General features: G+C 40.9%; 1 protein-coding gene across 1 annotated transcript in view; it reads right to left on the bottom strand.

Annotated features, from left to right (window-relative positions):
* The window catches only part of CSMD1 (CUB and Sushi multiple domains 1), a 1,039,667-nt gene that overhangs the window by 711,228 nt on the left and 300,735 nt on the right, over positions 1 to 27,704 (bottom strand). The window contains exon 4 of the mRNA XM_087856321.1: positions 8,198 to 8,310. Within this exon, the coding sequence (XP_087712447.1) occupies positions 8,198 to 8,310 (113 nt within the window). The remainder of the gene's footprint in view (positions 1 to 8,197; positions 8,311 to 27,704) is intronic.

Below are 27,704 nucleotides of genomic sequence, written 5' to 3'. Positions count from 1 at the left end.
CGGGTTGCCGAGCCTGGGAATCCATGTCACCGGGTTTCACATCACTATTTTGTCTAGCACCTGGGTCACTGGACTCTGAAGAAGTTTCCACGACCATCCCCACCAAATACATACATACACAGACTTCTGGGGGACTTTCTTTCAAATATATTTATTCATTAAATTTGACTGTGGCTAAGCCTTTGACTGAAGGGCATTTGATCCTTTTAGGGACAATTTATATACCTCAGCAAAACTTCCCCCTTTCTTTAAATATGATGACCTAAGAACAATCTTTGCTCCTATGGTCAGTGTCTTAGAACATTCCAGTACATGGCCCTCCTTTCTGAGCTATCCCTGGGCGCTACCTGCAAGTTAACAAAGGGGAATCTACCAGCAGCACTGGCAATAAAACTGTATGCATTGTTCTCCATCTTCTGTCTTCTCAAACACTCCAATGATCTTTATTGTTTACCCATGGTACGGTTAAGTTTTTAAGGATAGCATAAAATCCTGCCCAGATCCAGCTACCCCTTTCCGGCTTTATTTCTCATTGCTCCATCTGACTCCCTTCGCACTTCAATACTGAACCATCAATATTTGCAGGAGGCTGAACACACCGTGGCTTGGCATGCTGCTCTGGCCCTGCTTACGCTTTTCTCTTAGAACACTCTCCTTCCTCTTTCCTGGCTACCTGAATGCAGTCCTGGCATCCTCTCCTCTAGGAAACCTCCCATAACTGCCCTCCACTCCCCGCCAAGTCAGTTGAGGTGCAGCTTTCTAATTCAAGGGCATTTTGTGCATAACTTCACCCACGTCGTATGGGACTTGTCAGTTTATGTGTCTCCCTGAACTCTTTACTGGAATCCCAGGCCTGAAACACGACTTGTCATTTTGGGTTCCATGTTCCTGGAACAGTGCGGGCCACATAGCAGATATCCAATAAGGGAACTGGCTAGAATTGAATTCCAAGTGACTCGAGGCGGCATCCAATGCATGGTTATTGTACTTGGGTCAGGGAAGTAGGTGGTAAACAGGGGTATAAGAAATGAACTAGCTGGGAAATGAAAATCATGCCAAAAAGTTCCGGGAAGTCTGTGGAAGTAATACAATCCTGAAAAAGCACTCACTGGTTTTTCAAGCTAAGCCTGTAAGACGGAGCAGATTAGGACAGGTATTTTCCTCATATCAAGATTATAAACCCAAGTTTATGAGATGCATGGATCCCATTCTGAGCACTGTGCTAGGTGATTCAGAGGTATTCTCTTTTTAGTCTACACCTCCGTGTACAGGCAATGATGGTTCTCCCCATTTTATAGAACAGGGAACAGGCTTTGCTCTAGCAGGGCTCTATGTCTAGCATGACTTCTCCTCAGTTACCCATTCCTTGTTGGACTGAGACCAAGGAATTCTACCTCCAATCCCCATTCTCTCTCAGCCATGCAGGGAAACTCTCCTGGTGGAAGGGAAGAGGCAGGACTCACACTGTGGACAGCCTATCTGCATAGTGGTGTCCTCAGCTCCCAAGGTGTCTGTGCCACAGGAGAATTATACCTGCCCAGGGGGCCTTTCTGTTAGTCCAGGCCTGCCCTTAGTGATGCTGTGAAGCTGTTCCCTTGCTCTATTTGTTTTCATTTTCCTCCCTCTTTTGCTTCTTCCCAGAACTACCCCCTACCTTCATGTTGCCCTTAGTTGCGCACACGCGCGCGTGCGCGCGCACACACACACACACACACACACACACACACACACATTTATTCCTCATGAATATATTTACTCATTCTGCTATCCAAGGCCTCATGCTCCAGATCCATTATTTCTGCCAACCCTCTCCCACCATTATGGCACCTGTTCCTCCAGGAGTCTGCCAGTTTTCTGCTTGGAATAGATCAACCTGAGAAAACAGATTAAGTTTCCACTAACTTATAGCTGTCCTGAAGTGTTGCTCTCTTCATTGGGATTTCTGTTTTACAAAAATAAATCACTGCTCCCCAAAGAAAGATGTTCTGATTGGAAAGAGTAGAAGCAGTGCACCAAGTCATTTGCAAAAATAGGGTTGGAAAGGATGATGTTGAAAAGAAAGAACAGAGAGTTATTTTTATGTCCTGACGCTTCCATTTACAAGCTCTGTGGAGTGGGCTACCTCCCTTACGATTCCCCCTTCCTTTTGTGCAGGATGCAGCTTCTAATTTGGACTTTCATTAGCAACATGACATTGAGTAGGAGTTCTCTAGGTATTTTTGCTTGATCCTATTTGTAAGAAAATTCTGAAGAACTTGTCATCTTCTTGGAAAGGGATTGTTTTGACCATTTTTTAAAAGCACTTTTTAAGTATTTTATATATACACACACACACACAAAGTACTCTTTTAGTAATGTACACCCATTAAATATTTAGTTTTTAGATTCCTAAATTTTATGTGTATATATATTCTTGAAATATTGCTTTTTTATATTTATTTTTAAAGATTTGTTCATTTATTTGAGAGAGACTCTAAAGTCGACTCCATGCTGAGTGCAGAGCCCCACTCGGGCTCGATCTCAGGACCCTGAGATCACAACCTGAGTGGAAACCAAGAGTCGGACACTTAACAGACTGAGCCACCCAGGCATCCCTATATTATTATATTTATATGGACAGTACAACGTGCATGCTTCCATGTCTGGATCCTTTCACTCAGTGTTATGTCGATGAGATTCACTCTTGTTGTGTGGAGAGTCGGCTCACCTTTTTTCATTTTTCTTTAGTATTCTGTTGTATGAACACATATAATTTCCTAATTTGATCCACTGTTGATGGACATCTTCGTTATTTCCAGTGTCTTGATATTGACAGTTATGAATGAGGCATCTACATACAATCTCCATATATGTCTTTTGTCTCACAGATGTACGCACCTCAGCTGAGCTCGTACGTGGAGTGTGGACACTGGGTTCTAGAGTATGCCTTGGTTCAGCTTCACGGTAGAACAGTCGTCCAGAGGACAGGGCACCAATTCAGCTTTCTGCCGACAGTGTCTGCCCATTTTTGAGTTTTTAAAATATCTCTTAAAACTTGAAATATGAAGCTGTGTTAGTTAATTTAGGCTGGGCAGACACTAAGCATGAGGAAGGATTACTGACGGGTAACAAATGCTCTCACACTTCAAGGCAGCCTGCAGAGCACTTGTTATACTTTCTTTTGATTTTCTTAGCTATCTACAAGGATTCTGTAAGGTAAATGTTGTTATTTCAGTTTCACAGAGTAAGACAGCAAGGCGCACAAGGCAGAAAGTACTTGACAAAAGAGAGGAGGCCAAGAATCAGCAGCTTGGAACACAGAGATTGGCATCTTTTTTGAAATTTTAAAGGACTAGCATTGGCACATTGCAAGAATCTTTGGTTCTGAGAGAAGTTAACTTACATATTTAGGGAAAGTGGCTGTGTATCTGATTTGGGTGAAATTTTATTTATTAAAAGCTATTTTCCCGTTAGAGGTTTAGAAGTTTTGAGAATTTTTTTAGAGGTTATAAGATTAGAGGTTGCTAACTTATTTTGATTAAAACTTCATGTGTCCCTACCTACCTAAAAGATCCCCTTAGAAGGTATTCAGGGTCCCTTCATACACACGAGCAAGAGCGCCACCTACAAGGCATCCCACTACTTCTGCCCACCAGTGGTGCCTGGGACCTGGCGGAGAGTATGAGCAGCTCATTTGATTTCCTTTTTTTCCTCCAACATATATTAATTGAGTGACTTCTGGGTTCTAGATTATGGCCTTTACTACTTTACAGAGTTCCTGTTCTAAAGGGAGACACAGACACACGCATCAGTGCTAGGACCCACGTCTATCATCTCTCAGGTAGAGCTTTTGTGATTGTATCTCTGGTGAGCATTGGAGAATGGGCAAACATACGATTCATCCAAATTTGAATTAATCTGAAAAGATGAAGTTCCCAATTTTCCGAGATACATTTTTAAGAACATGAAAGCCTTCCTTTGATATAAATTCTTCACTTTAAGTAAAAAGTAAAATTAGTAGTTGTATAGAGCTATTACCTGAAGAGAAAGCTAATTATCTGTGTCAATCCGAAATTTAAATCCATGGTCAGGTTTTCCCTTGATTTATCAGACAGGTGCTCTCTATATAAACTGGGACTTTATTACAAACACTCAAAATGATTATCAGTTTCAGAAATCAATGGGAATTTCGTTTTGTGAGAATTGTATTTTTATAAATAGCTACATACATATGTAAGACTGGAGCTCAACACATATTGCTACTTAATAGGGAAGAGGCATTTGTAGTTCAATATTAATATATCTTTAAAAAATCCATCTTGGAGACATAAAAAATGTCTACATGACTGATAGTGCTAACAAGGCACTTATTTAATTATAATTAATGATGGAGGCAACACATAAAGAATGGGCTCGATTTTCAGCTGATTTAAAGAAATAATGTGTCCCACATAAACCTGTCATTCCACAAGAACCCAATATATACACAAGATATTGCAAATATATCAAATGGGTTTTATTGCATTTGCCACTCCTTTGTTCACAACGCTATTTCGAAAGGGAATATATTTTAGGAACAGCAACTACAGAGCTGTCTTACTTGTCAATCAAGTGCACTACTACTTTTGGCATAATTTGATGGCATGATTGAAGAGATAAAAGCCAAAGAACAAAGTGTAAAATTCAAAGAATAAAGAACGTAGACATGAAAGTCGAAAACACATTTTATAGTGGTGGTTGTTTATTTGACCAAGAAAAGCACCACGTTAGAAAGAAGATATTCTTTGTTTTTAGAAGTTATAAAATTCTTCTTAGGCATGGCACTCTTGAACAAAGGAGCAGTTTGTCACCATAATGCATTTACCAAATGCATTATGGTAAAACAATGGGGCAAGACCTCCCACCGGAAGTCTTTATTAGCGGCTTAGAACCATACAGGGTTTTTATACGAATCCCACATAATTTGTACTCATATTTACTCCAAGGAACACTGATGGAATCTTTATATCCCTAATTCTCCGCCACGAACTAATCCAAGATTCAGATTCTTTGACAGAATGCATGCATAGATATCAAAAGAGCATTTGGTAAACACTATGTAAGTTTTCACTACGATTGTTGTCTTTCTTGTGGGTTTTCTGGATTGCTCATTTACTATGCTTTTCTTTTTTTGCAATTGTGTGGGTAACCACAACCTTGTTCTGTTTTGTTTTCTTATTTTGTTTAGTTGAAACAAAAGTACAGTACAGATTGGGGCTCCCTGGATTTCAATCAAGGCAGAGGATAAAGGGAAGACTTAGATGAGAAATCCATTTTTGCCTGTGTGTCAGGAAGGTTCCCATTGGTCAGTGGAATGAAAACCATGAAACTCCTCATTGCAAAGTCATGCAGAGATGGTCAGGGGGACAGCTGATGGGGGACTTTGAGAGGGAACCTGTCTCATCCTGAGCTACTGTTCCAACTCCTGCCTTCCGGTGCCCATAGACTTGTTGTAGAATCAGCAGGAAGGACCACCTGTAGCTTCCATTTATTAGTCATATTTCTGTTCTTTAGACCAGAAAAAATAAATGCAATGCCTTCCTGCCTAACATTTATGACACTCCTTCTAAGTGTGCTCCTGTCCTCTTTTGAAGGTTTCTTGATATCATCCTGGATGGTTCCATTTGGTCGGTTTTCTTCTCAAAAAGGTGACATCTGGTACTGACCCCAAACTTCCATATATGATGTGCGTAGATGTGGTCTTAAGCATGACTCCTTTGAAATAAAGTCTATGTGCTAATAAGGGTAAAAATATGGCAGCCCCCCGAAATCATTTTGTCTTGGAGTTGAACTTCAAAGTCAGTCTGAGGATGTTTTCTAATATATTACTTGTAAGCCATGTTCATCCCTTCTTGTATTTCCACAGCTTTGTATACTTTTGGACTATGTTCAAATTTTCTACTTATCACTCCATAACTCTAAGGAGTGATAAGTAGAAAATTGTGTGTGTGTATATATATATGTTTGATTAATTATATAATTATATAATAATTATATAATTTATATATATATATATTTTTTCCAATGGCTGATATGTTTAAACTATTAGAATTTTCTGCCAACCAGAATGTTACTTATATCTACAATTTGGAGCATCTTCAAATTTGGTATTTTACTTTTTGCTTCTCTTCCAATCACTGGTACAGACACCAAATTCACAGACCAGGCTGGAGGAATACCTAGAACTTTTTTCTGTAGTTCAATAACACTCTATTAATTAGGATCAGGACATTTGGAGATCAAACCACAGTTTAGAAACGACTCTATTGATCTATCTCCCTACCTATTGGTCAGTCACTTTGTCTTCCGAGTATTAATTTAGGATTGTTCTAAGCCAGGGATTGATATATCCGTGGATGTGCGTTGATATAGACAAAACTCAGATGGATTTTCCTATAAGACTGAATGGAGTATTTCGCACCTCCACCTACCATGTCCCTGTGTGACCTCACCTCCCACCCCCAGTGCGTTCTTCCACACTATATATACGTATCATATATTATATATGCACCCTGTTATGACTACAGATACAGCATATGGTCTTAAAAGATAAAGGCAAATAGAGGCAGGTCTGAAAAAGTAGATCAGTCTTGTCTAGATCCCAGGAAAAGAAACAAATTGGGACGACTCCTATAAAACTCAGAAGGCAGTGTATTTGCAGTCAAAGAGGATAAAAGAAGGAACTTTCTGACAGCATCAGGAGACGATGTGAGATGGGCAGTGCTCCTGATGATGGATCAAATGCATTATGGTAAAACAAAATTGCCCCTGTATTCTAAGTCAGGCACATTCTGTGAAGGGTCACATGCCCCAGGGACCCAGGTGGCAAATAAAGTCTGCTCACCTCCATGTGTGCTCTGCACACATCTGTATTTAATTTCCTGCAAATTACTCTTAGTTTTTACTTCTTGTCCAAAAGGACACAGTGAAGGCATTATGGGATTTAAAATGTGTTTTAGATAGGACACATTCAGACCATTTGTTAGAACATTACTCAAATCTCCCAGAGTGGCTAGCATGATTTTGGTTTTCATTCTGGTTTCCTTTCATGGGGTTGTTTGCAAACTGTCTTTCTGACCTATAGATTTGGAGCATGGGGGTTATTATAATTTCCTCGTTTTGGGGTCCTGGCTTGCATGTGGCAGGGAATGTGGTCCTAACTGAACTTTTGATAGTCTCACAGTCATGATTTGGGGCAAGCATGAGAAGTTTGCTTGGGAGCACATCTTGCTTTCTGACATAGTCATACTATTGTTATTTGCAAATGCAAAGTGGAATTGTTTTCAATGGATCTCTAATAAATTGAATCCTTTTTATGGTACTGATAAGGGTTATTAATTATTAAAAACATATGCTCAGGGCACTTGAGTGGCTCAGTCAGTTAAGCTTCTAACTCTTATTTTGGCTCGGGTCATGATCTCAGGGTCCTGGGATTTAGCCCCGTGTGGGGCTCTGCTCTCAGCGGGGAGTCTGTTTCAGGATTGTCTCTCCCTCTGTCTCTTCCCGTGCTCTCTTTCAAATAAATAATCAATCTTTAAAAAATCCCAACAAAACATATGGGCAGTGATACAATACTATTGAGGTATTATACACTAGAAATTCAATACAAAGAGGAAGTCTCAAAATCAAAACTCCATGCTAGCGACTACGGACTTTGTTTCACTCGGCTACAAAAAAAAATCTCATGTTTTTCTTCTGATGTTCACTTACCTGTAAATAACTAAAGCAGGTTGCTGTATTTACGTACAGTGAATATATTTTACAACTGAGAGTGATAGCATGATGCACTTATGCATATTCATGCAACCTACATGCTGTACCATTTTTAATGAGTCAATAAAGAAAACAATCAGCCAACTATGGATATTTTCTGGTTAGGTATATATGAATTAAAATTAATGTTAATATGTATTTACTGACTTATCGATTAAAACTCAGTAATAATTCAAGAAAAGTCATAAAATACATTACATATTGTCCAAGTAGTAAAGCTTTACTGAGAAGTTGCTAGTATTACCTGTAGAATTTCCAGAGTTAATTGTCCATAAAAGAGCTAGAAGGGATTTTCAAGCTTATATCTCTTGCTCTATCTCTAGCAAGAGAATCCTAAAATTCGAGGGTGAAGAGACCAAAATATCTTCCGTTATTTGTTTTTATATAAAAAATGCGGCTTTCTTACCTTGAAACTGTGCATTAAATCCTTTGCGTCGATGGTTACTGTCAGATGTAAAGTGGAGTCGTAACCAATTCTTGCTACTTATCACAGGAGAAGGAAGGTTCATGCCAGTCAGCCTGGAAAGAGAACGAGAAAAAATCTCCCTTGTAAACCAACAGAGCAAATGTCTTATAGCAAACCCACTTTTAAAATTGACTACTGATAGCCATTATTTTGAGATCTGAAGACAGAGGTCATTGATTAGCTGCGCTGAAACCTTGAAATGACTCGGGCAACTTCATGTGCGTCCACATACCAGCGCTGTATTTACCCTTGATGGAATGAAGGCTTTCACCAACACTTGACGTTTTGATTCTTCTTTATTAATGATGGGTACATGAGAAGATATTCTTTTGATCACTCATTTCTTTTCATCAGGACCTCAATCAGAACGAATTATAAAAGGACAAGAAGTAGGCAAATGGTAACATTCTGCTTTTCACTCTTTGAACACATCATGATTCTGTTTCACCTCAAGTGCCCTCAAATACACTGTTTATCATGCTGGATAGCATCCCATACTTCTAGGGTCCCATCCACAGAATTCACAGCATGGGCCTTTCCTACCCATGGGAGGAAGAGCAGCGTGTAGTGGATTGGTGACCAGCACTGTCAAAAAGATTTGAAATGAAATAAAATTATGTTTGGGGAAAGCAGTATATTAAACACAAATCTTTCAAAGTCAGACACAATCCATCTCTGGATAAGCTGTTTATTTAGCTCCCCTTAAACAATAAGCTCCCCTTACCTTAATGTGTGCTTTAGTTTTCAGGAAAAAAAAGTGAGTAATTTACTTCCTACTGAAAACCTGCGTTATTAAGAAGTGGGTGATGGGTATCAAGGAGGGCACGTGTTGTGATGAGCACTGGGTTTTATATGCAACTAATGAATCGTTGAACAGTACATCAAAAACTAATGATGTACTATATGTTGGCTAATTGAACATAATAAAAAAAAGAAAAAAAGAAAAACAAGTGAACGTCTTCTCAGGTGGTAAAGCCCCCTCCCCACCACCACCATTGGTCGTACAGCGGCAGGGTCAGTTTTGGCCAGTGTCAGAGGGATGCTTGGACTGGGATGCCTCAGGTATGGGGCTGTGTGTGGCTCTGACTTGTAGGAACTGTCTGAACGTCCACTTGCCAGTCTGCAAGCTGGACCTGAAAACACCTCCACCAAGGGGTTAAAAGAGATGATATTGATTCATGTATAAATGCCCCAATGCACATTTTAAATGTCACCTATGATTATTCATTGTCTAATTATTTTGCATCTCAGTTGACGAATCTGTTCTCAAAATGATGCTTATTGGTACAGATGATGAGTAAAGGTTTAAGCAATTTGCTTGTAGCTGAAACCAGTGCTGCCCTTTGCGGGCTGCCCTGTGAGCACCAGAGCTCTTGGAAAGGCTGGAAATTGTATTCCGTGCACAGGATTTATCAGGCACGGGTGGGTAGAGAGTGTTTCCCTCCTTACTCCATTACCTGGAGGAAAACCAGCATCAAATGAAATATGTAGGCAAGGTTTCTGATGTCGGGGTGTTCAATTTAAACTCTCAGGTTTAAAAATGTGCAGTATCCATTTAAAGTTAAAAGCCCAACCTTGACTGTAACCAATTGCAACAGTGTTTATGTCACTGTTTGAAATAATCTTCCGTGAGAGGAAATACACAACTCAGATCTGCCTATTTGCTTGGATTTATGTAGTTCTGACTGCTGAAGTCAGATACAGCTGCTTCCAGGAAACATTTCATGATTCTGATATTTTGTTCGAAGGCTCCCTCCCCCACCACCTGTTTTCCTTAGAGAGCTGATGCTAGAGATTCTCTTGGAAACAGGTTACCCCTTTGCCTAATACTGACAATGACCAGAAGATAAGTAACTTCTGGATTCGAAACCCAGAATCTATCCAGCTCACCTACGTATACTCACTGAAAGTTTCATAACTGAATCCCATGTTTATTTGTTGTGGCTCTTATTTTTTTTTTCTTAATTAGTTTCTTTCCCAGTGGTTTTGATCTCAAGAGCTCAGTGAGTTTGCAGTTTAGTTGTGTATCAACATTAGCAATGCATGTAAATAATCCTCTCTTCGCCTCCCACATTTGTCACATACCTACCCACAAAAAAAAAAAAAAAAAAGAGCCAGTTTTGTGTTAATCAACACACTTCATCTGTAAAGGGCCAGACAGACATATTTCAGGGCTTACTAGTCCTGTGGTTTCTGCTGCAGCTGTCCAACTCTGCTGTTGGGTGCAAAACAGCCACAGAATGGGGACAGTTGTGTTCCACACTTCGTTTAGAGAGGTTTGCATTCATGCCATTTTTCTGAGAAACAAAATGTTACTCATTTTTTTTGTTGTTTTTTTCCTGCTTCAAGTTTTTATTTTAAATTCCAGTTATCTAACATGAAGTGTAGTATTAGTTTTGGGTGTACAATATAGAGATTCAACACCTCCATGCATCAGCCAGTGCTCACCACAACAGGTGTGCTCCTTCATCCCCATCACCTGTTTACCCCCATCCCCCTACCCTCCTCTCCTCTGGTCCCACCAGTTTGTTCTTTGTAGTTAAGGGTCCGTTTGTTGGTTTTCCTGCCCCCTCTCTTTTTTTCCCCTTTGCTCATTTGTTTTGTTTCTTATATTACACATATGAGTGAAATCACCCCAAAGTTTATAGCAGCATTATCGACAATAGCCAAACTATTTGGCTATAGAGAAACACCCCAAGAATCTGTCAGTCAAATGATTAACAGAGAAGATATATATATAATGGAATATTACTCAGCCATAAAAAAGAATGAAATCTTTCTATTTGCAGTGACATGGATGGAGCTAGAGAATATTATGCTAAGTGAAATTAAGTCAGAGAAAGACAATTTTTACTCTTTTTTGATGTTTTTTCAAACTTGAACAATGTAAAAACCATTTTATTTATAGGTCAGATTTGGCCTAGGGAACGTGCTTTGGTATATATGAGGCGATTTGTAAAAATACTGAGCAGATAATTAGATAGTGTACATCAAGATAGTGTAACTAGCTTCAAGAAACTTCTACTTCCTGTACAGATTCATTTTACCTAGAATCAAAGGTGAGGACTTTGTGATAATTGAATAATTCATTGCACATGGTTAGAGCCAAGCCATGCAAATGAGTCACACTCCAGAGTGGATTAATATGCATGGATTTCTTAATTTGTCTGTGGAAAATAAACAAATATTCACATCCTCTTTCTTTGGTGTGTTGAGTTGGTGGTTGTTCTATATAAGACATATTCTTTGGAATCGTGACTTTTTCTGTCCTCTCCCACAGGCCTGAGCTAATCTTAAAGCTGTCGTTTAACAGTAAGCTTACATTATAAAGTCAATTGTTCCTTCATTCCACACTAATTTAAAGGAAGTTGACAAATATACAAGCCAGTGGATGTTATACCAAGATTTACCAAGAACTTGGATGATTTAGGTAAGATTTAGAGGTAAATAATTCAACTAAATACCTTTGTGGCATCAGAATGGCACTCAAAGGTACCCAATCCTAATCCCCAAAGCCTGTGACTACATCACCTTACATGGAAAAGGGGACTTCAAAGACGTGATAAAGTTACAGACCAATGGAGATTATCCTGGATTATGGGGTAACCCAATGTAATCAACAAGGCGCTTACAAATGGAAGAAGGAGACAGAATAAGAGAATCGGGGAGAAGAAGGAACCTATCAGGGAGGTCAGGGGGATGCATGTGAGAACAGTAGCCATGGTCGTTGACCCTAAAGATGGAGAAAGGGTCCACAAGACAAGGACTGTGGGTGGCCCTTACACAGCTGCAAAATGCAAAAGTATGCATCTCCCCTAGAGCCTTGAGGAGGAACATAGCCCTACTGACACCTTGATTTTGTTCCAGCAAAGCCTGTGTAAGATTTTAACCCATAAAACCATACAATAATAAATTTGTGTTGGTTTAAGCCATTGGATTTGTGTCAATTTGTTGTGGCAGCCATGGAAAACAAATCTTTATATATATAACATTGCATTCTAGAACAGTCCAGAAAGAGAAGAAATTCATTAGACTGTCATCATTAATAAACCTGTTAATAAACCTATTAATAATCTCAGTTTAACACATATAAGTGATTGAACATCAATTATCATTGGCTTGTTTTCTTAAAAGCCTTCCTTAGTTCTTAGCTCTATGTCTTCAAAGTCTGCTGGATTTGGTTTTCGACTTGACATACATAGTGAGCATAACATACAAATCAGAAACATTTTGCAGAGAAAAGATTTAATAATGACAGGTATCCAGCACATATCTTTGTCTATTACCTGAGAGTGTCTAATGTACTCTTAATTTTTTTTATCCTAAACATATAAAAATGCAGAACAATTATCAGGAGAAATCAGGGGGTTCAAATATATTTGGACTTAAAAAAATTAAGGACACCTCAACATGGTCTGCCAGGAAAGGGTCTTTCTGAGGCAATGTTAGATGCATTTCATTTCTGGAGCATCTCAAACTAGGTCAGAAAACTCATAAAGCCTCACAGTGAGAATATTGAGTGGTCCCTTTAGACATGGCTAAAGGAATTGGTAGTTCTCACTCTTCCCCCCAAGATTGCCAAATTAGGCAATTTAACCCATTGGCAAACTCATTTCTTTCAAAGATTCAACAAGGTTTTGCTGCTGCCAACAGTAAAAATAGATGTAGGACCCATGGGGTACTTAAAGTTAAGAGGACTTCCTTTGAGCCAAAATAGAACCCGCCAGTCCGTTCTACTTTCTCCAAAGAGTTTTACCATAGATTTTAGGATTCTATTTATAATATGCCCACAACTTCCTCTCCACTTAACCTCCCTCAGCCCCACACTTCTCAAGTATAACATGAAGGGTTTGAGCAGCTTGTTGTTCTCAAACATTACAGCCTTGTGTCTGTGACTCATTCATCTTACTTATGTAACTTGAAAAACATGGAGTCAATTTATTGAGATAATTTTCCAAAATGCATTTGGAAATGCTAACGTTCTTGAGAGAGCTCTGTTTGAGCACTTGTTTGACATTAAGCCAGATTTCTTATGTCTTTAGAAAATCATCATATAAATTGCTAGGAGTTTCTCTGTAGTTAAACCTCTTTAACTGTGATGACTAAGAAGCCAGAAAGCATTAATACCATCAACACAGACTGTAAATTACCCACCCTCCCTAAGGAGCCTAAAGAATTTCATAAACCTATTACTTTAAAGAGCTGATTGCTTGTCATCCAGAGAAAGCCATCTAGAAGTCGTTACATTTTCCTGTGCTCTCGTGGACATGTAACCAACATGACTCAGAAAGTAGTGTTCCATTTATCTCTGTTTTATGAAAAGTATATGGAAGAATCTGATACAACAAAGGGTTCCTGAAATGTCATGTTTCTGACTGAGTGTTATTCGTGTTACTAGGGAACGCCATTGTCTTATGAATATATATTGAGTTCATACTGCTATTCTTAGCTTTATTTTGGACTTTGATGAAAGAAACAATGGAAGTTAAAAGTATTTTAAAGGTATTTCTTACCTTGGGAATTCATGAAAAGAAGAGATGCAGAAGTCTATGTGTGTGTGTGTGTTTGTGTGTGCACACAAATAAATATATACATACACAGATACACATATAACTATTGTGTTATATAACTATATAAAAAGATTTCTAGAAATTGATCCCAAAAGTTTCACACCCACATATCTACCCTCTGGGAGAAGCAAACAAACAAACAAAAACCCACCCACAGCCTCTTTAAAACCATGCCACAGAAGGAGACCTCCCCACAAGAAAGTTCTTTCTTTCGTTACAATCAATTCTGTTTGATGTTTCTTCCACTTGACATGGCATTCATGATTAGCTTCAACATTGGTCTGCTCTCTCCTGGACAGTTTCTCTCTCTGGCTTCACTCTGCTCAAGGCATGCATGAAGATTCTCTCAGGAGTAAACACTGATAGCTATTCTCCTCCCTCTTGCGAACTTCACCCACACTTATGTGTTCAGTCATCACCTTTTCCATATTCTGTGCTCCCCTCCCTTGTATATTCTATGCTGTTTACAAAAATGATTTCTAGTCTCTAGAGCCCTCTGTCCCCCTTTCAGATGCCCAGCTCATCTTTTCAGACTCCATACCCTCCCCATGGTTTCTACACTGGGATGTGCTTGACTCTGGTTCAGTCCCCCCATGGAAAGCCCCATCTGTGCTCCTTCCTTCCTCAGGATCTTTGCAGATACTGCTCTCTTGCGCTGAGACAGGACACCCATCCACCGTGGTGCCCCTTCCTCTTCACTTGCTTAGCAATTCCTGGTCCTCCTGTAAATTTCAGAGGATGGGTCACACTGTCAGGGAAGCCTGACTTGACTGTGAAGTTGCGGTTGTTCCTCCCTGGTAATGTCCTCTCCTGGCACCTCTCGTGCAGACATTTCAGAGTGATGACCTGGTTACCTGTGTGATTATTTACCAAATGGTTGTCTTTCCAGGGACATAGGAAGCTTGTATTATCTCCGCTGTCCCTCTGAAACCTAGCAAAGTGCTGGGCATATAGTAGAAGCTCAACACACATCGGATACATAAATAGAACAGTAACTTTCACAAGGTGAGCATTACTCCATGCAACCCTTCCTGTCACATTACCAGGCTGTGGTGTGTTTGTGTCTAGGTAATGTCTTTGTTGGAGAAATCATACACCTTTATGGCACTGGAGGAAAGCAAAGCAGGAGTGGAGAAGCAGTGCCAAGAAAACAGCAGTGGCTGCATTTGTGCCCCAGGTCCAAGGTCTTTGCACAGAGATGTGCACAACTCCAGGAAATCAGATCTGAATGGACTCTCGCAAAGCTCCATGTCTTTACAACTTGGACAGGCCATCCAGTGTCTCCTCACTTTAATAACCCCTAAGGGAATCCAGAGAGATCACCACTCACCTGTTCCAGAAATGTCCTCAGCACCCACCCCTCAGCTCTGACTTTGGCAGCCATTAAGCTTTTTGGTGGATGTTTAGACCATAGACACCATGCCTCACAAGTTTCTGTATGTGGTAAGCTCTCAGATGTATAATCCTGGCCCCATCAAAACAGGCATGACAGCAGTGTATCCAAGGGAGGGAGCAGATTGTGGGACATACCCTCATCTCATAGATACCGTCTGGACCCGAGACCTGCATGCAAAATCTATTCAGATGCTAAGCTGTGTGCATGCAACCCTGTGATGTCTGCTACACTCCTCCATTCTAACCAGGCACTGCCTGTGCCCTGGCCAGATTGAAACCTCCGCTCACGCTATTGAATAGATCTCTTCCTGTCCCTGTGCTCTCATCCACTCTGTGCAACTATGACATCAACTTCCCTAAACATAATTTAAATCAAAATTACAAATGACCTGCATGTGACTGACAGCATCCTGGACACTGGGGACTGAGCTGGAGCCAGTGATGATGTCCAGCGTGCATCAGGAGAGGGCTGACACAGAACGCCTGTCACCAAATGGGGAATGCAGATTGCCATACGCACCCACAAAAGGACTTTACACTCTTCACACCTAGAGGTGTGGTATCTGAGTTGTGACTTGTCAGCTGAGTAGATAACAGGGCCCACTGGGGAGAACAATGACAGCAGTCTGTACTGATGCCCACGCTCAATCATGGTATGCCCTTTCCTAAAAATGCTTTCATAGCCCTAAATCACTCCAAGAAAGACATCAACTTTCTTAGCATGGGATTGAAGGTACTTCCTGATGAAGACTCCAACCATCACTTGTCTTATCTCCTATAAGTTCTTTCCAGAGTCCTCTGAAGCCCACACGGGACAATGACTGTTCCCTGGCTGCCCCACGTGACCGTGCTTCCATACCTGTATCTCCCGTGCTCCCCCATCTGGAGCCCTGTAGCTGAGTCTTGTCTGTTTACATTCTTCTCAAATTTCAAAGCTTTTGCAAAAGATGATCCCTCAAAAACTCTTTCCCTTATTATCTAAGGTATGATCAACCACCCTTTCCTTCATAATCTGTTAGCACTTGCTCATATGGTCTATGGAAATGATAAGAATCTGTCTTGTATTTTTGGTGGCCGTGTGGATGTCTGTTTCCCCAACAACTGTGAGCCCTTTGAGGGCATGACTAGCATTTTATTAATTTCTCTCATCCTTTTGTTACTGTACATACAGGAAAGTCTCGATAAATCCATTTTAAATCGTTTCTATCCTTTTATTTTTGCTCATGATGTGAGCTACGAAAATAGCAGCACACCCTAAGACTGTCAAAAATTAAGACCGTTAAGAGAATGCCATTCCTATCTTTCCACACACAGACATTTCTCTGCAAATATGAATGTCGAGTGGGATAGATCTGGCATCACCTTTTAATTCCTCCTAGAATAACCATGGGACCCAAAGCAGTAACACTGGACTCACTCAAGACAGTGAGAACATCCGTCTGTCTCAAGGAAGGAGCACGAGGAGGACAATTGAATCTATTAGAGATGGGGCAAAGGGGCCCAGGACAGACAAGAGGGATTTGAGAGAGGGTCATAAACATGTCCAGGACTTCGGCAAGCCAGGCATTAGGAATTAACCCAAAGGTCAAGCAGAGAGGATCATTTGGGAGAGAATGTCACAAATCCTGTCCTCTAAAGCTTAAGGACTAAATGTCAGGGAATTGCTCGGAACGAAGCTCGGGAAATGGCTTAGACAGACAAGTAATAGGATAAGACAGTCAAGCGGCAGCAGGCTCTGACACCACTCCTCAGTGGGAAGTCCCCTGGGCCCCTCATCCACCCTCCAGCTAGGGGAAGGCCAACCCAGGAAGGCGGCATTACCCGCTGGGCACTTTCTGCTTCCTAGACTGGAGAGCGGCCCTACCCCATCCGGGACTGTGTGCATGCCCTTCAGTGTGGGGGGACCTGGTCCACACGTGGTGCAAGGTCATATCTGCATTAAAGATCTCAGTGGCAGCAGGCTAGTCTGGATCTAAGTCAGTGACCTGGAAAATGAAACCTCCAGTGTCCGTTTCTAATCCTTTGCTCTGTCCAATATCCTGGTGGGTTGTTTTATAACTATCTGTGAAGACAGGTGTCTGGGCTTTGCCAACAGGAAAAACGTTCTTTGTCTCCTATATTACTTGGACTTTCAAAACAGCTAACAGTTGGTGCTAGACATGGATGAGTATCAGTACCATTTTCTAATCATTAAAAAAGACATCATCTACAGATTTCCATAATAAATGCATGCACCATTAATACTTGAAGGCCGGCAACAACAACAACAACCACAACAACAAAAGGTAAAATAGCATTGATTTCTGGATCACTGATCATTTTCTCTTTGATATTTTTAGCATATATGTTTTTTAAGACATTATCAAAAATATTTCCCCCTCAATTTTGGGGTAAGAATAGTCTTATCCTAGACCCTTTCAAGAGTCTGAAATGAGAAGAAGGGGAGATGCAGTGTGAACCTGAAGAAATACAGATATTTAAGGGTGGGTAACAGGAAAGTGTCCTCAAGGATTATGGAGAAGTGAGCAGTGAGGTGGGAAAGTTGATGGCTCAGAAGATAAAGGAAAAGTGGATCTTTAAGAGGATGGCTGTTAGCTTCCAGACCCACAAAGTGGCTGATTGTATGTCAGAGACACATCCTTTGGCTTTGGCCAACTGATCATGTGGGATTAAAGAGGGCAGTTGCTTTCACATCCCACGCAGTGAATAATCTGGCCAAATGGTAACAGCTCTTATTAAATAGGATTGGGGAATCCACAAGGTCCGAACTTGAAGAGAAAACATCCTTTCAGGTCAATCTGTGTTCAGAAATTTCTTTCATTGATTATCTACTGCCTTTAGAAAACACAGTTCCAACCCGCTCTTTCTGCAGGTTTCCAGTTGTGAAATACAAAAGAACATGGACCCACGTGAGAGAATGTACATCCAAGTCTAAGTGGCTCAGAACACATGGACATCTGCCACAAAGTCTGAGAACATGTTCAGTTCAGTGTGTAGTGTGGGAGAGTCAGATTAGCTGTACTGTTTCTACATGGTCCTGTAATTGGAATTTGTACCTGTATTTGCCCCTTCCAGCCATTCTAGCAAAGAAATGTAATCTCCTTACTAGTATGTAAACCAAGTCTATGTATCACACATTTCTGGCACAGTCTTAGAAATGGTAGGGCTTGTCCTAAGCTTTGTCAATAATTTCATTTAATAAAGTATTCTCTTGAATATTAATCTAACACAAAATCTCATAGGCTTTAGGAAATGTAGACCCTAGAGATATTAAATATACTCTTTTTCATAGAACCCCCTTAGCATTTTGTTTTTGCTGTTGGTTAATCATTCAAATACATGCCTTTCAATTTACTTATTTAAAAAATTATATATTTCATTTATATTTTATTTTTGCAAGCTTTACTGAGGCATAATTGACAAATAAAATTGATATACTCAGGGTGGTATACAATGTAAAATGATTACAACAAGCAAATTAACACATCCATAACCTCAGATAGCTACCTTTTCTTGTGATGAGAACATTTAAAATCTACTCATGTAGCAAATTTTAAGTAAATAATATTGTATTGTTAACTATAGTCAGTATGCTGTGCACCGGTCTTCAGAAATTATTCATTTTATCATTGGAAGGTTATACCCTTTGACTAACCTCTCCCCAGTTCCCCCTCCCCCAGGCCCTGATGACCACCATTCTACTTCTATTTCAGAGTTTGGCTTTTCTCTACTCCACATCGAAGTGAGATCATCAGTATTTCTCTTCCCGTGTCTGGCTTGCTGTGCTCAGGATAATGCTTTCCGGTTCATCCACTGCACGGTCTTACAGGAGACAGAGCCCATTCATCTGTCTAGGATTCACTGGTTGGTTGCTTTGACTTGGAATAGGTATTGTTTCCGCCATTTTACAGATGAGGAACTAAGCCTCTAGGCATGGAGTATGGTTTTCAGACTTAGCTACAGTACTTGACAGGTATATTTGCCTAATGAAAGTCTAATATTGAGTTGGCTGCCTTTTAGATTTTGAAAATGCACATTAGTGTAATTCTGTGGGACTATGGGAGCTGGTGAAAAACAAATCACATCCCAATTTACAACCCCTTTGTTCACTGAGCCGAATGCCAGCTGCTTCTTGAAAAGGTGCAAGAGCTCAGGTCTGATCAGCAACAGGTGAGTCTGGGTGACCTCAGAGGGCTTACTCCCAGAGAACTTCAAGCCAGCCTCCTAGTTCGGTCAGGCAACACATGCTGCTCTGCCTTCGCGCTGAGCAAGGGTTGTTGACCTTCATCACTCTTCCCTGTTAGCTGGTCCTTCTTGCTGGTAGGATTCAATATCTCATTTAAACCATTTAACTCTGGAAGCATCCTGGGGATTGTGAGTCTGTGTTCAGGCTGTCGGTGGAGGGAATTCACAAGAGAATTTCATATTGTTGTAAATGGCAGGATTTCCTTCCTCTGATGGCTGAGCACTATGTCATTGTATGTAGGTATATATTTATATTCACATACATTGCACATGTGTATACATATACATTGCCTGTGTGTGTTGTATATGTATGTATGAATGTATGCATATCACTTTATCCAAGGAGAGCCTGCTTGGTTCTTAGAGCTTTTCAAGCATCTGTTATGTATTGAAGGAGGATAAACAGGGCACAGGAGTCCAGGTGGCTTCCTTGCCAGCCTGCTGACACCACACCTCAAGAACAGAGTTGTTTTTATACCAGGAATGGTGTTTTTTTGTTTTTTGTTTTTTTTGTGAGTCAACGTGGACAGAGTTGAAGGCACTCGTTAACCATACAACAGTTCCTTATTAATAACTACAGAGTTCAACCGACTAAAAATCAATGAATACGTATGTTTACTTTTGCCATTTTTCTATGAACTTTTTTTTTTTTTTTAAAGATTTTATTTATTTATTCGACAGAGACAGAGACAGCCAGCAAGAGAGGGAACACAAGCAGGGGGAGTGGGAGAGGAAGAAGCAGGCTCATAGCGGAGGAGCCTGATGTGGGGCTCGATCCCATAACGCTGGGATCACGCCCTGAGCCGAAGGCAGACGCTTGACCGCTGTGCCACCCAGGCGCCCCAATTTTTCTATGAACTTTTAATATCCAGAGATGACAGCGAGATTCTACCCACTTGAAGGCAATTATTGTAATTAATTTGAATTTTCACTGTTATTCTTCCCTGTCAGTAACAACATAAACCATAGTCAAATAGTAGTCTGTAGGTACAATCATCTTGAGAAGAATTGGAATATCGTTAAAAGAAAGTTGTACCAAATTGCATGAAAATACCCATTAAATATTATATTTAAAAAGGCATTCGCTGTTACAAAAGCATATTCCAGAGAGATTCAGCTCATAGTGACATCCTGAACCATTGTTTCTTCCACAGGTAAAGAGTAAATAGTAGGTAAGGAAGTAAATAAACAAATAATTTTTTTAAAAAGTCACCAAAATTCATCTACTGTTCTAAATATCTTCCTATACAGGTGTATATAAAGGGTGTGCCTCTTTACATACTCTTTACAAACCTGCTTTTTTTTCTTTCAGAGGATGTTCATTATAACTGCACTAATACACAGTTTGTCGATTTTATGTTCTCTCCCTCTGAATGAAGGATCCATTACAGACCAATGCCCCAGTGTAGCTCTTTGATATCATTTCTGCTAGCTTAATACATTTTATAATAAAACACATGACGAGGAGTGTGTTTTGAATCAGTGCATTTAATTCCTTAGGATCAACCCCTAGAGGTAGAATTTATGGGACAAAACGGAAGCACTTCCTCAAGACTTTCTTTTATACATATCGTAAAAGTGCCCTTTAAAAAAATCAGCTGAGGGAAGAAGGCTTGCAAAAGTACTGTCTGAATTTATACTATGACCTTTTTATGTCTTTTGTTTTAGATGCAGTCCAATTGCCACTTCTCTGTGAACTCTGCACAGAAACACCTTGCTTTTCTCTTCTGTTGCTCCTCTGTTCTTTCTCTCATCAGAGCTGTGACCACGTCTGTCTCTCCCACGAGATTCAAAGCTTCCCGAAGCCATGGCGCGTGCTTTATCAGTGTGAAACCCCCCGGATAGGATTCCCTATTACTTGTATCTGCGTATTGCTGCTTTTCCTCCGTAATGAGGAAATGCTGGGAATCGTGAAGAGCTCTGGCCACACAGAACAGCCATCACTGGGCCTGCCAGGAAACGTGTTTTGAATGTGTTTATTTTTTTTCCTGTTATTACTGACTGATCGTCACAAAATTATAATTTCCTGTCCCCGTCGCTGCGATCCCTACGCTTTCCCATCTGCCACAAAATCTGCACACAGCTCCGTTTTTCTTTACATTCTCTTAACCAGGGAATATGCAGCAGCTCAGTAAGAAACGAAAAACAAAAAACAAAACCGAATTACAGAGCAACCCATTGTTTAGTCTCAAACATATTTTTCAGGACTAAAGGGATTGTTTTCAGATTGCCAGGTGAGTTTCCTCTTTTGCTGGGAGGTGAACAAAGCTTCCACCCGGGGTCGTTAACGTGGGAAGTGCGCATATGTGCATGTCTGTGTGGACACTGGGCCGATATTGTATTCTTGGGAGCTTGGAAGGTTCTATCCAAATTATTTTTTTTAAAAACCTACTATGTGCTAATTATGACTTGGTACATTTTGGGGGAAATAATGCCTGTTTCAGGGCCAGCTACTTTCTGTTTTCAAATTAGTTGTGTTTGGCTCCCTGGAGCCACCCCTGTCTCTGAACTCACGGCGGGCCTTCCGAGCAGGTGCCGCTGGAAGCCCAGTTTCTACGCGCTCCTCTTCACCTGTGGTGGCTCAGGCTCGTAGGCAAAGAGCAGGTGCAGTTCAGGCTGCATTTCTTCAGTCTCTACACAAACAACTTGAAAGGGAGAATTTTCATTCAAAATGTTTTGCACAGAGGAGACGAGGTTCTTTTCCCGTGCTGCTGGGGGAGGTGAGCAGGGCCATGTCTTGTCATCAACTTCCCAACACCCAAGAGATCTGAGTTTTTGCACTTGTGGTTGCATGGATGCTTGAATAACACTGCCAGGGCAGAAACACAGCCCTCCCCCCACCCCCCAAAGCCCCCGAGAGCAGGAGGGCAGGGGCTCAGACCCTGCCATCTGTAAAATCTCCCCAGAGGGCTCGGCCAGGGTAGGGGAGTGGTGGGGCGGCCCCCGGTGGCCCAAGCTAAAGGAAACTGGACACTGGCCTCAGTGGCATCGAGTAAATGATTAAAATGACAGTATTAGTCACTTTTCCCATTTCGAGAAATCCTCTGTGATCTCTTTACTCTGCGTAAATGCATCAATTTGGTATATTCTCACATATCTTCTTGCTGTCCCAATTTGCCCACATTCAAAGCTGCCACAACCCTGATCTGACCCAGATATGAATAGGATAAAAATAGCCAGAAGGCAACTCAACAAGCCGTGTAATATCTACTGGCATTCAGTAATTACAGCATTTATCCAATTCCTGGCTGGTGAGAACCTGTGCCCTCGTTTAACGGATCCAGCGAGAAGCCTCTAGTCCTGGCATCCCGCTCCCTGGTTCTACTCTTAATCTTTGCAGTTGATATCAGGACGATTTGTGTGAGAGCCCTAAATTGTGAATGAATGTTTCCTTTTCTCCTTGTTGGAAGGGAGAAAATGTAAAATACAAATTCATCCCGCAAAGACTGAATGGTCCATAGGGCCGTGTGACAGCCACTAACCACAGTGCTCTGCTCTAACACGTGCGTGTCCCAAGCTCCTGCAGCCACACCATCAACCCTTCCTCTGTGTCATACCCCTCACCTGTTTGTCCCCAGAGCGTACAGCTAGCCTGAGCTTTAGATCCCGTGTGAGTCACTCGGGGATAAAACAGAACTTGCCTTACATATTGTTAGCAAACGTCAAATAAGTGCAATGTAAATATTTTCGCAGTTTTATTAGATTTTGGACTTACTGTTTCTTTGCTGGTTGAGAGCAACAGCGTCTTAATTGATCTACTCCCTGAAAGTGATGGTGATGACGATGGTCATGACGATAACGGAGATAATAGTTAACCCAGAATAAATATGATTCAAGTGTAGCTCCCTTTTATACACTTTGACACAACTTAGTCATTAATTGCTCCATATATGGATTATTAGTGTTAGGCATAAAAACAGACCTGGGGATCTGTGAGGTTAAGTAATTTGCTGCAAAGCTAAAAAGAGCCTGAGCCTGAATTAAAGCCACATCCCTCTTTCCCTTGCTCTTACGGTACACTTGCTTTCCCACCCACGTCATCTTTAATGCTCGAGCTTTGGCTAGTTTCCTAAAGTACAGGTTGAGTCATGCCACTTCACGTCTAAAAACATTCACTGTCCATCTCTTGTTAGACCCTGAGGATTAAATACCACCCTCCTTAGAATGTCCTCTAAAACCTTTGATCACCTGGCCTCACCTCACTCTTCAACCTTATTTTTCTCTGATTCTTATCCATTGAGATTTGGCCCAAATGCCACCTTCCCTATAAATTCCTACAGATTCCCCCCATCAGAAAGGCCTTCCTATGCATTCGCCCAGCATCTGAGTTTCAGTGGAGCAAATGGTGCCTTAGATTTTGTAGCATCGCTGGTTGTCTGTCCCCTCCCTAGGATGCAGCCATGACATAGCAAGAGAATGTGCTGTCTGCTCCTTGCATTGGCTGTGCCTCCACGACACCCTACTGGGGGCTGCACTGCACTGCCCACAGGGCACAGAGAAGTTTCAGTACATACCTATGTGACTGTTGTGTACTTGAATCAGTATTAATCTTTCCTTTCGCTCGGTAGCTGTCAGAATGCCAATGTTTTCTGCACTTGCCTCGTTAATCTTCAGTTCTGAATGGATTTCAAATTCTCACTATCCTTTTTGAACTATGGAACACATAGCTGGAGACTGTTGAACAAATCAGTTTGACCAGTGTGGAGATTAAAAAGAATAACATCTTGATTTCTGCTAATTAGACTCAAATTTAAGGGAAAGGATTTTTATGTACTATTCTGATCAGCATAATATGGGGGATGTAGGGTCAATTTGTAAACTAGTGTTCATTTGTTCACATAAAACTTAAGTCAGAAAGGGATTTGGAAGTATGTATAAAACACTGCAAAACAAGATAAAAGCAAAAATTCATATCGTACATTGGAAGAGTTAAAGGAAAGGGAAAAGAGGTAAAGACAAGATGAATCCAGGCATGAGGCTAGGCACTAAAGAGATGCTCCCACACATTTGGTCTGAATCTTTCAGCAGACAGAGCAAAAAGGGAAATGGGATTTATTTCAATGTGCACATCAACTGAAAACCAACCGCATTTTGGGGACAAAAGAAAAGGGGTAATAGATTCATGAACATCATGAAAAGAACACTGGTTGAGGTCACAGATGATATCATCAGTAGGATGGTGACAAGAACAACAAGGAAAACTTTTAGAAGAAAGGATAGAAGAACTAACTTTTAGAAGAATATCTTAAAATGTTTCCTCACGTACACTCATGTGCTAATGTCAATGTATAGTTCAGTACAAGCTATGAGGGGTTGGGGAGGGACCAACATGATGCCATTAAAATAGGTTCTAGTTCTTTAATGATTATATAAGCATATGGTTCCATTGCTATGTGACTTGAGTGGTGAATTAGTTTTGTTTCTTTACTAAAAATCCACAAAACTTTGCTGAGCATTAATGTTATTGCATGGTTGGCTGCATTCCGCCAATAGCAGGGAGGTTATCAATCTAGGCTCAGTCCTTGGACTTCTCCCCTGGCCTACCTTTACCCTCTCAGAGCACTCACCCAGTCTCATGGCTTTAAATGCCATCTATACGCTGGTGATGCCAGTATGCATCATCAGTCTTGACTCTTTCCTGGAACTCCAGACCATGTACCCAATGTTCAACTTGTCTGCTTCATGTGGTGTCCAGTAGCCATCTCAGAATGAGCTCATCCACCAGAATGTTGGGTCTTACCATGTGAATCTGCCCCTCTCCCATCTCCCCGTCTTCCTTTCTCTTTTCACACACATACCCTATTCATCAGCACATCCTATGGATCCTACCTTCAAAAGAAATCTGTATTTGACCATTTCTCAGCATCTCACTGGGACCCCTGTTCTCATCTCTATGGACCCATGGTCTCCTCCAATGATGTTTGCAGTGACTCACTTCTATCTTTCTTTCCTACATCTCATTCTCAACACAGCATCCAGAGGAATCATTTAAAACATGAGTTAGTTCACAACCTATCTTTGAACAGAACTCTCCAACGGTTACTGATCTCCCTGAGAGTAAAGCTAAAATCTAAAAATGTCTGGCAAGGACCTACGACCTTCTGTCTTTCTCTAAATTCATCCCTGGCCACCGCCTATTCACACACATAGCTCTGGCCACAGTGGATTCCTGTTACTCCAGGACCTTTGAACCTGCAATGTCTTCTTCCTAGACAGAATACCAGATTTTCTCAAGGTTGGCTTTCTTTCCTCCTTTAGGACTTTGGTTAAGGTCCTTGATATTCTAGTATTGATATCCTGCCATGCTCCAAACCATTCTCTTCCTCATTTTCCCCCTCGGAAACCCATTGCTACCTGATTTTAGATAGATGGATAAAGAAGTAAAGATAGAGCTATAAAGATTATATATAGATATCAATATCGATATAGATAGACCTACATACATTTATATATACATAGATATATACACATATATACATATAGATACACACACATGTAAATACCTATGTGTGTGTCTATGTTACACACTATTTGTTATTTAATTTTTGAAATTCATCTTCCCTTATAGAATATGAGCTACTTGAAGGCAGGAGTTCAGTTTGATTTTTGCTTAGGGAATAGTAGATGCTCAGTAAGTATTTGTTGGATGAATGAATAATCTTGCTCATGCAATAATTCAGTCAGTAGTGCCCCCTCATGGCCTGGTGCCACCTGCAGGGCACTGCCAAGTTCCCACTTTTATAGCTTTCTGAGCCTGGGAGATCTTGCCAATACCTACACTGTCTTTAAGCAAAGGGAGCCTTCCTCCTGGTGTCCTGCTCTTCCAAACAAAGATGGATTTGAGATGCTCTGACAGCCATTAAATCCTCTGTGCAGGAAGGCTTTATCTTCCAAGCTTGTTCCAGTCAACAGGAGAGAAGTGTCTTAAAGAACAGTTCTCAGAGTGTGATTCCTCGCCACCTCCACCTCAACCAGAAACATGAGCTTCTCCAAGGAACTTCTTGAAAATGTGAATTCCCTGGTCCTGTCCCGGACCTGTGGCATCACAGCCTGGCCATGTGATGATGGATGAGGCCTCCAGCTGACTCCTGGGGAAACTGAAGGGGAATCACTGGCCTAATGCACTATCTTGAGAAAGACTTTGAGACTCAATCTGGGGCCAGCAAGAAATGACATCAGGATCATTTAGGAACAGGGGCAGAAGGCACGGGAAGGGGGAGGTGACCATCTGTTCTGTAGAAGTTGATGAATCTTATTCTGTTTCTTCTGCTGACATTTGCTATCATGTCCTACTTTGACTTTCAGGTCAAAATACATTTGAAAGGGTGTCTTTTTCTTATTACCTCTTCTCTAATTAGGGTAGCATATGCAAACACCAGCTGCCTGAAATCACTTTGTAATAAAGTAGGGACAGACATAAATAAATGAACACAACCCATAATGATATCTTTCCATACTTGTTCCATTACAGAGTCCCTCACCTTGCCAGCACTCCATCTTCAGGACCTTCTGGTCCCTGCCCCCCATTACTACATTCCTTGCAATTAATGCCAGCTCGCCAGGCTTCCCAGAGTTCAATTCCCGAGGTTATAGATAGAAGAAAAGACACTGTCACCCTGTCCAGCTCCCATTCCATGTCTCCCCTTCCTGCCTCCCTCTGTCTCCAGGTTAAGTCCAGACTGTAGCTTCCTGCAGCTCCAGACCTGACCATGCCTTGACTCCCCAGCAGCCCCCTCCTCTTCTCAGGGTCTTTGAAAATTGGGTTAAATATAACTGCTTGGGATTAGGTATCATGGAGTCTTGTTTTACGCTCTAAACACATTTCTCCTGACTGTTGTACGTGTTTATGATTTCTCATTGAATGTACAGTTGAGAAAATGAATTGCTTGTAGGCATTTATAAGAAAAGTAGGGCAGGAGTTCCTTGATAAGGAAGATTTTCTTTAAAAATGCTGATTCTGGGAGGACAATTAGGCTTGGCTTCTATTCTTTTGATTCCCAGTACTTTTTCTGGGTTCATATAAGCACTGAGACACCGGAATGTTTGCATGATCAACATTTTTATAACAAATTACCATTTATATTCCCCTCCAAATGTAATACATGTTAAAAGACTCTCTAAATCTAGCTTTTGGAGAAATAAAATATTTTCATTACATTTTTTTTTGCTAAAATATTTGAGGGTACATGAAGCAGAACTGACAATATCCTTCCTACATGACAAAAAGCAAGAGCAAT

This window comes from Ursus americanus, chromosome 27 (genome assembly GCF_024610735.1).
Source record: "Ursus americanus isolate L20-20 chromosome 27, mUrsAme1.1.p, whole genome shotgun sequence".
Lineage (NCBI taxonomy): Eukaryota > Metazoa > Chordata > Mammalia > Carnivora > Ursidae > Ursus > Ursus americanus.
Note: the sequence above shows the minus strand (reverse complement) of the source record. Positions and strands in the feature narration are given on the sequence as shown.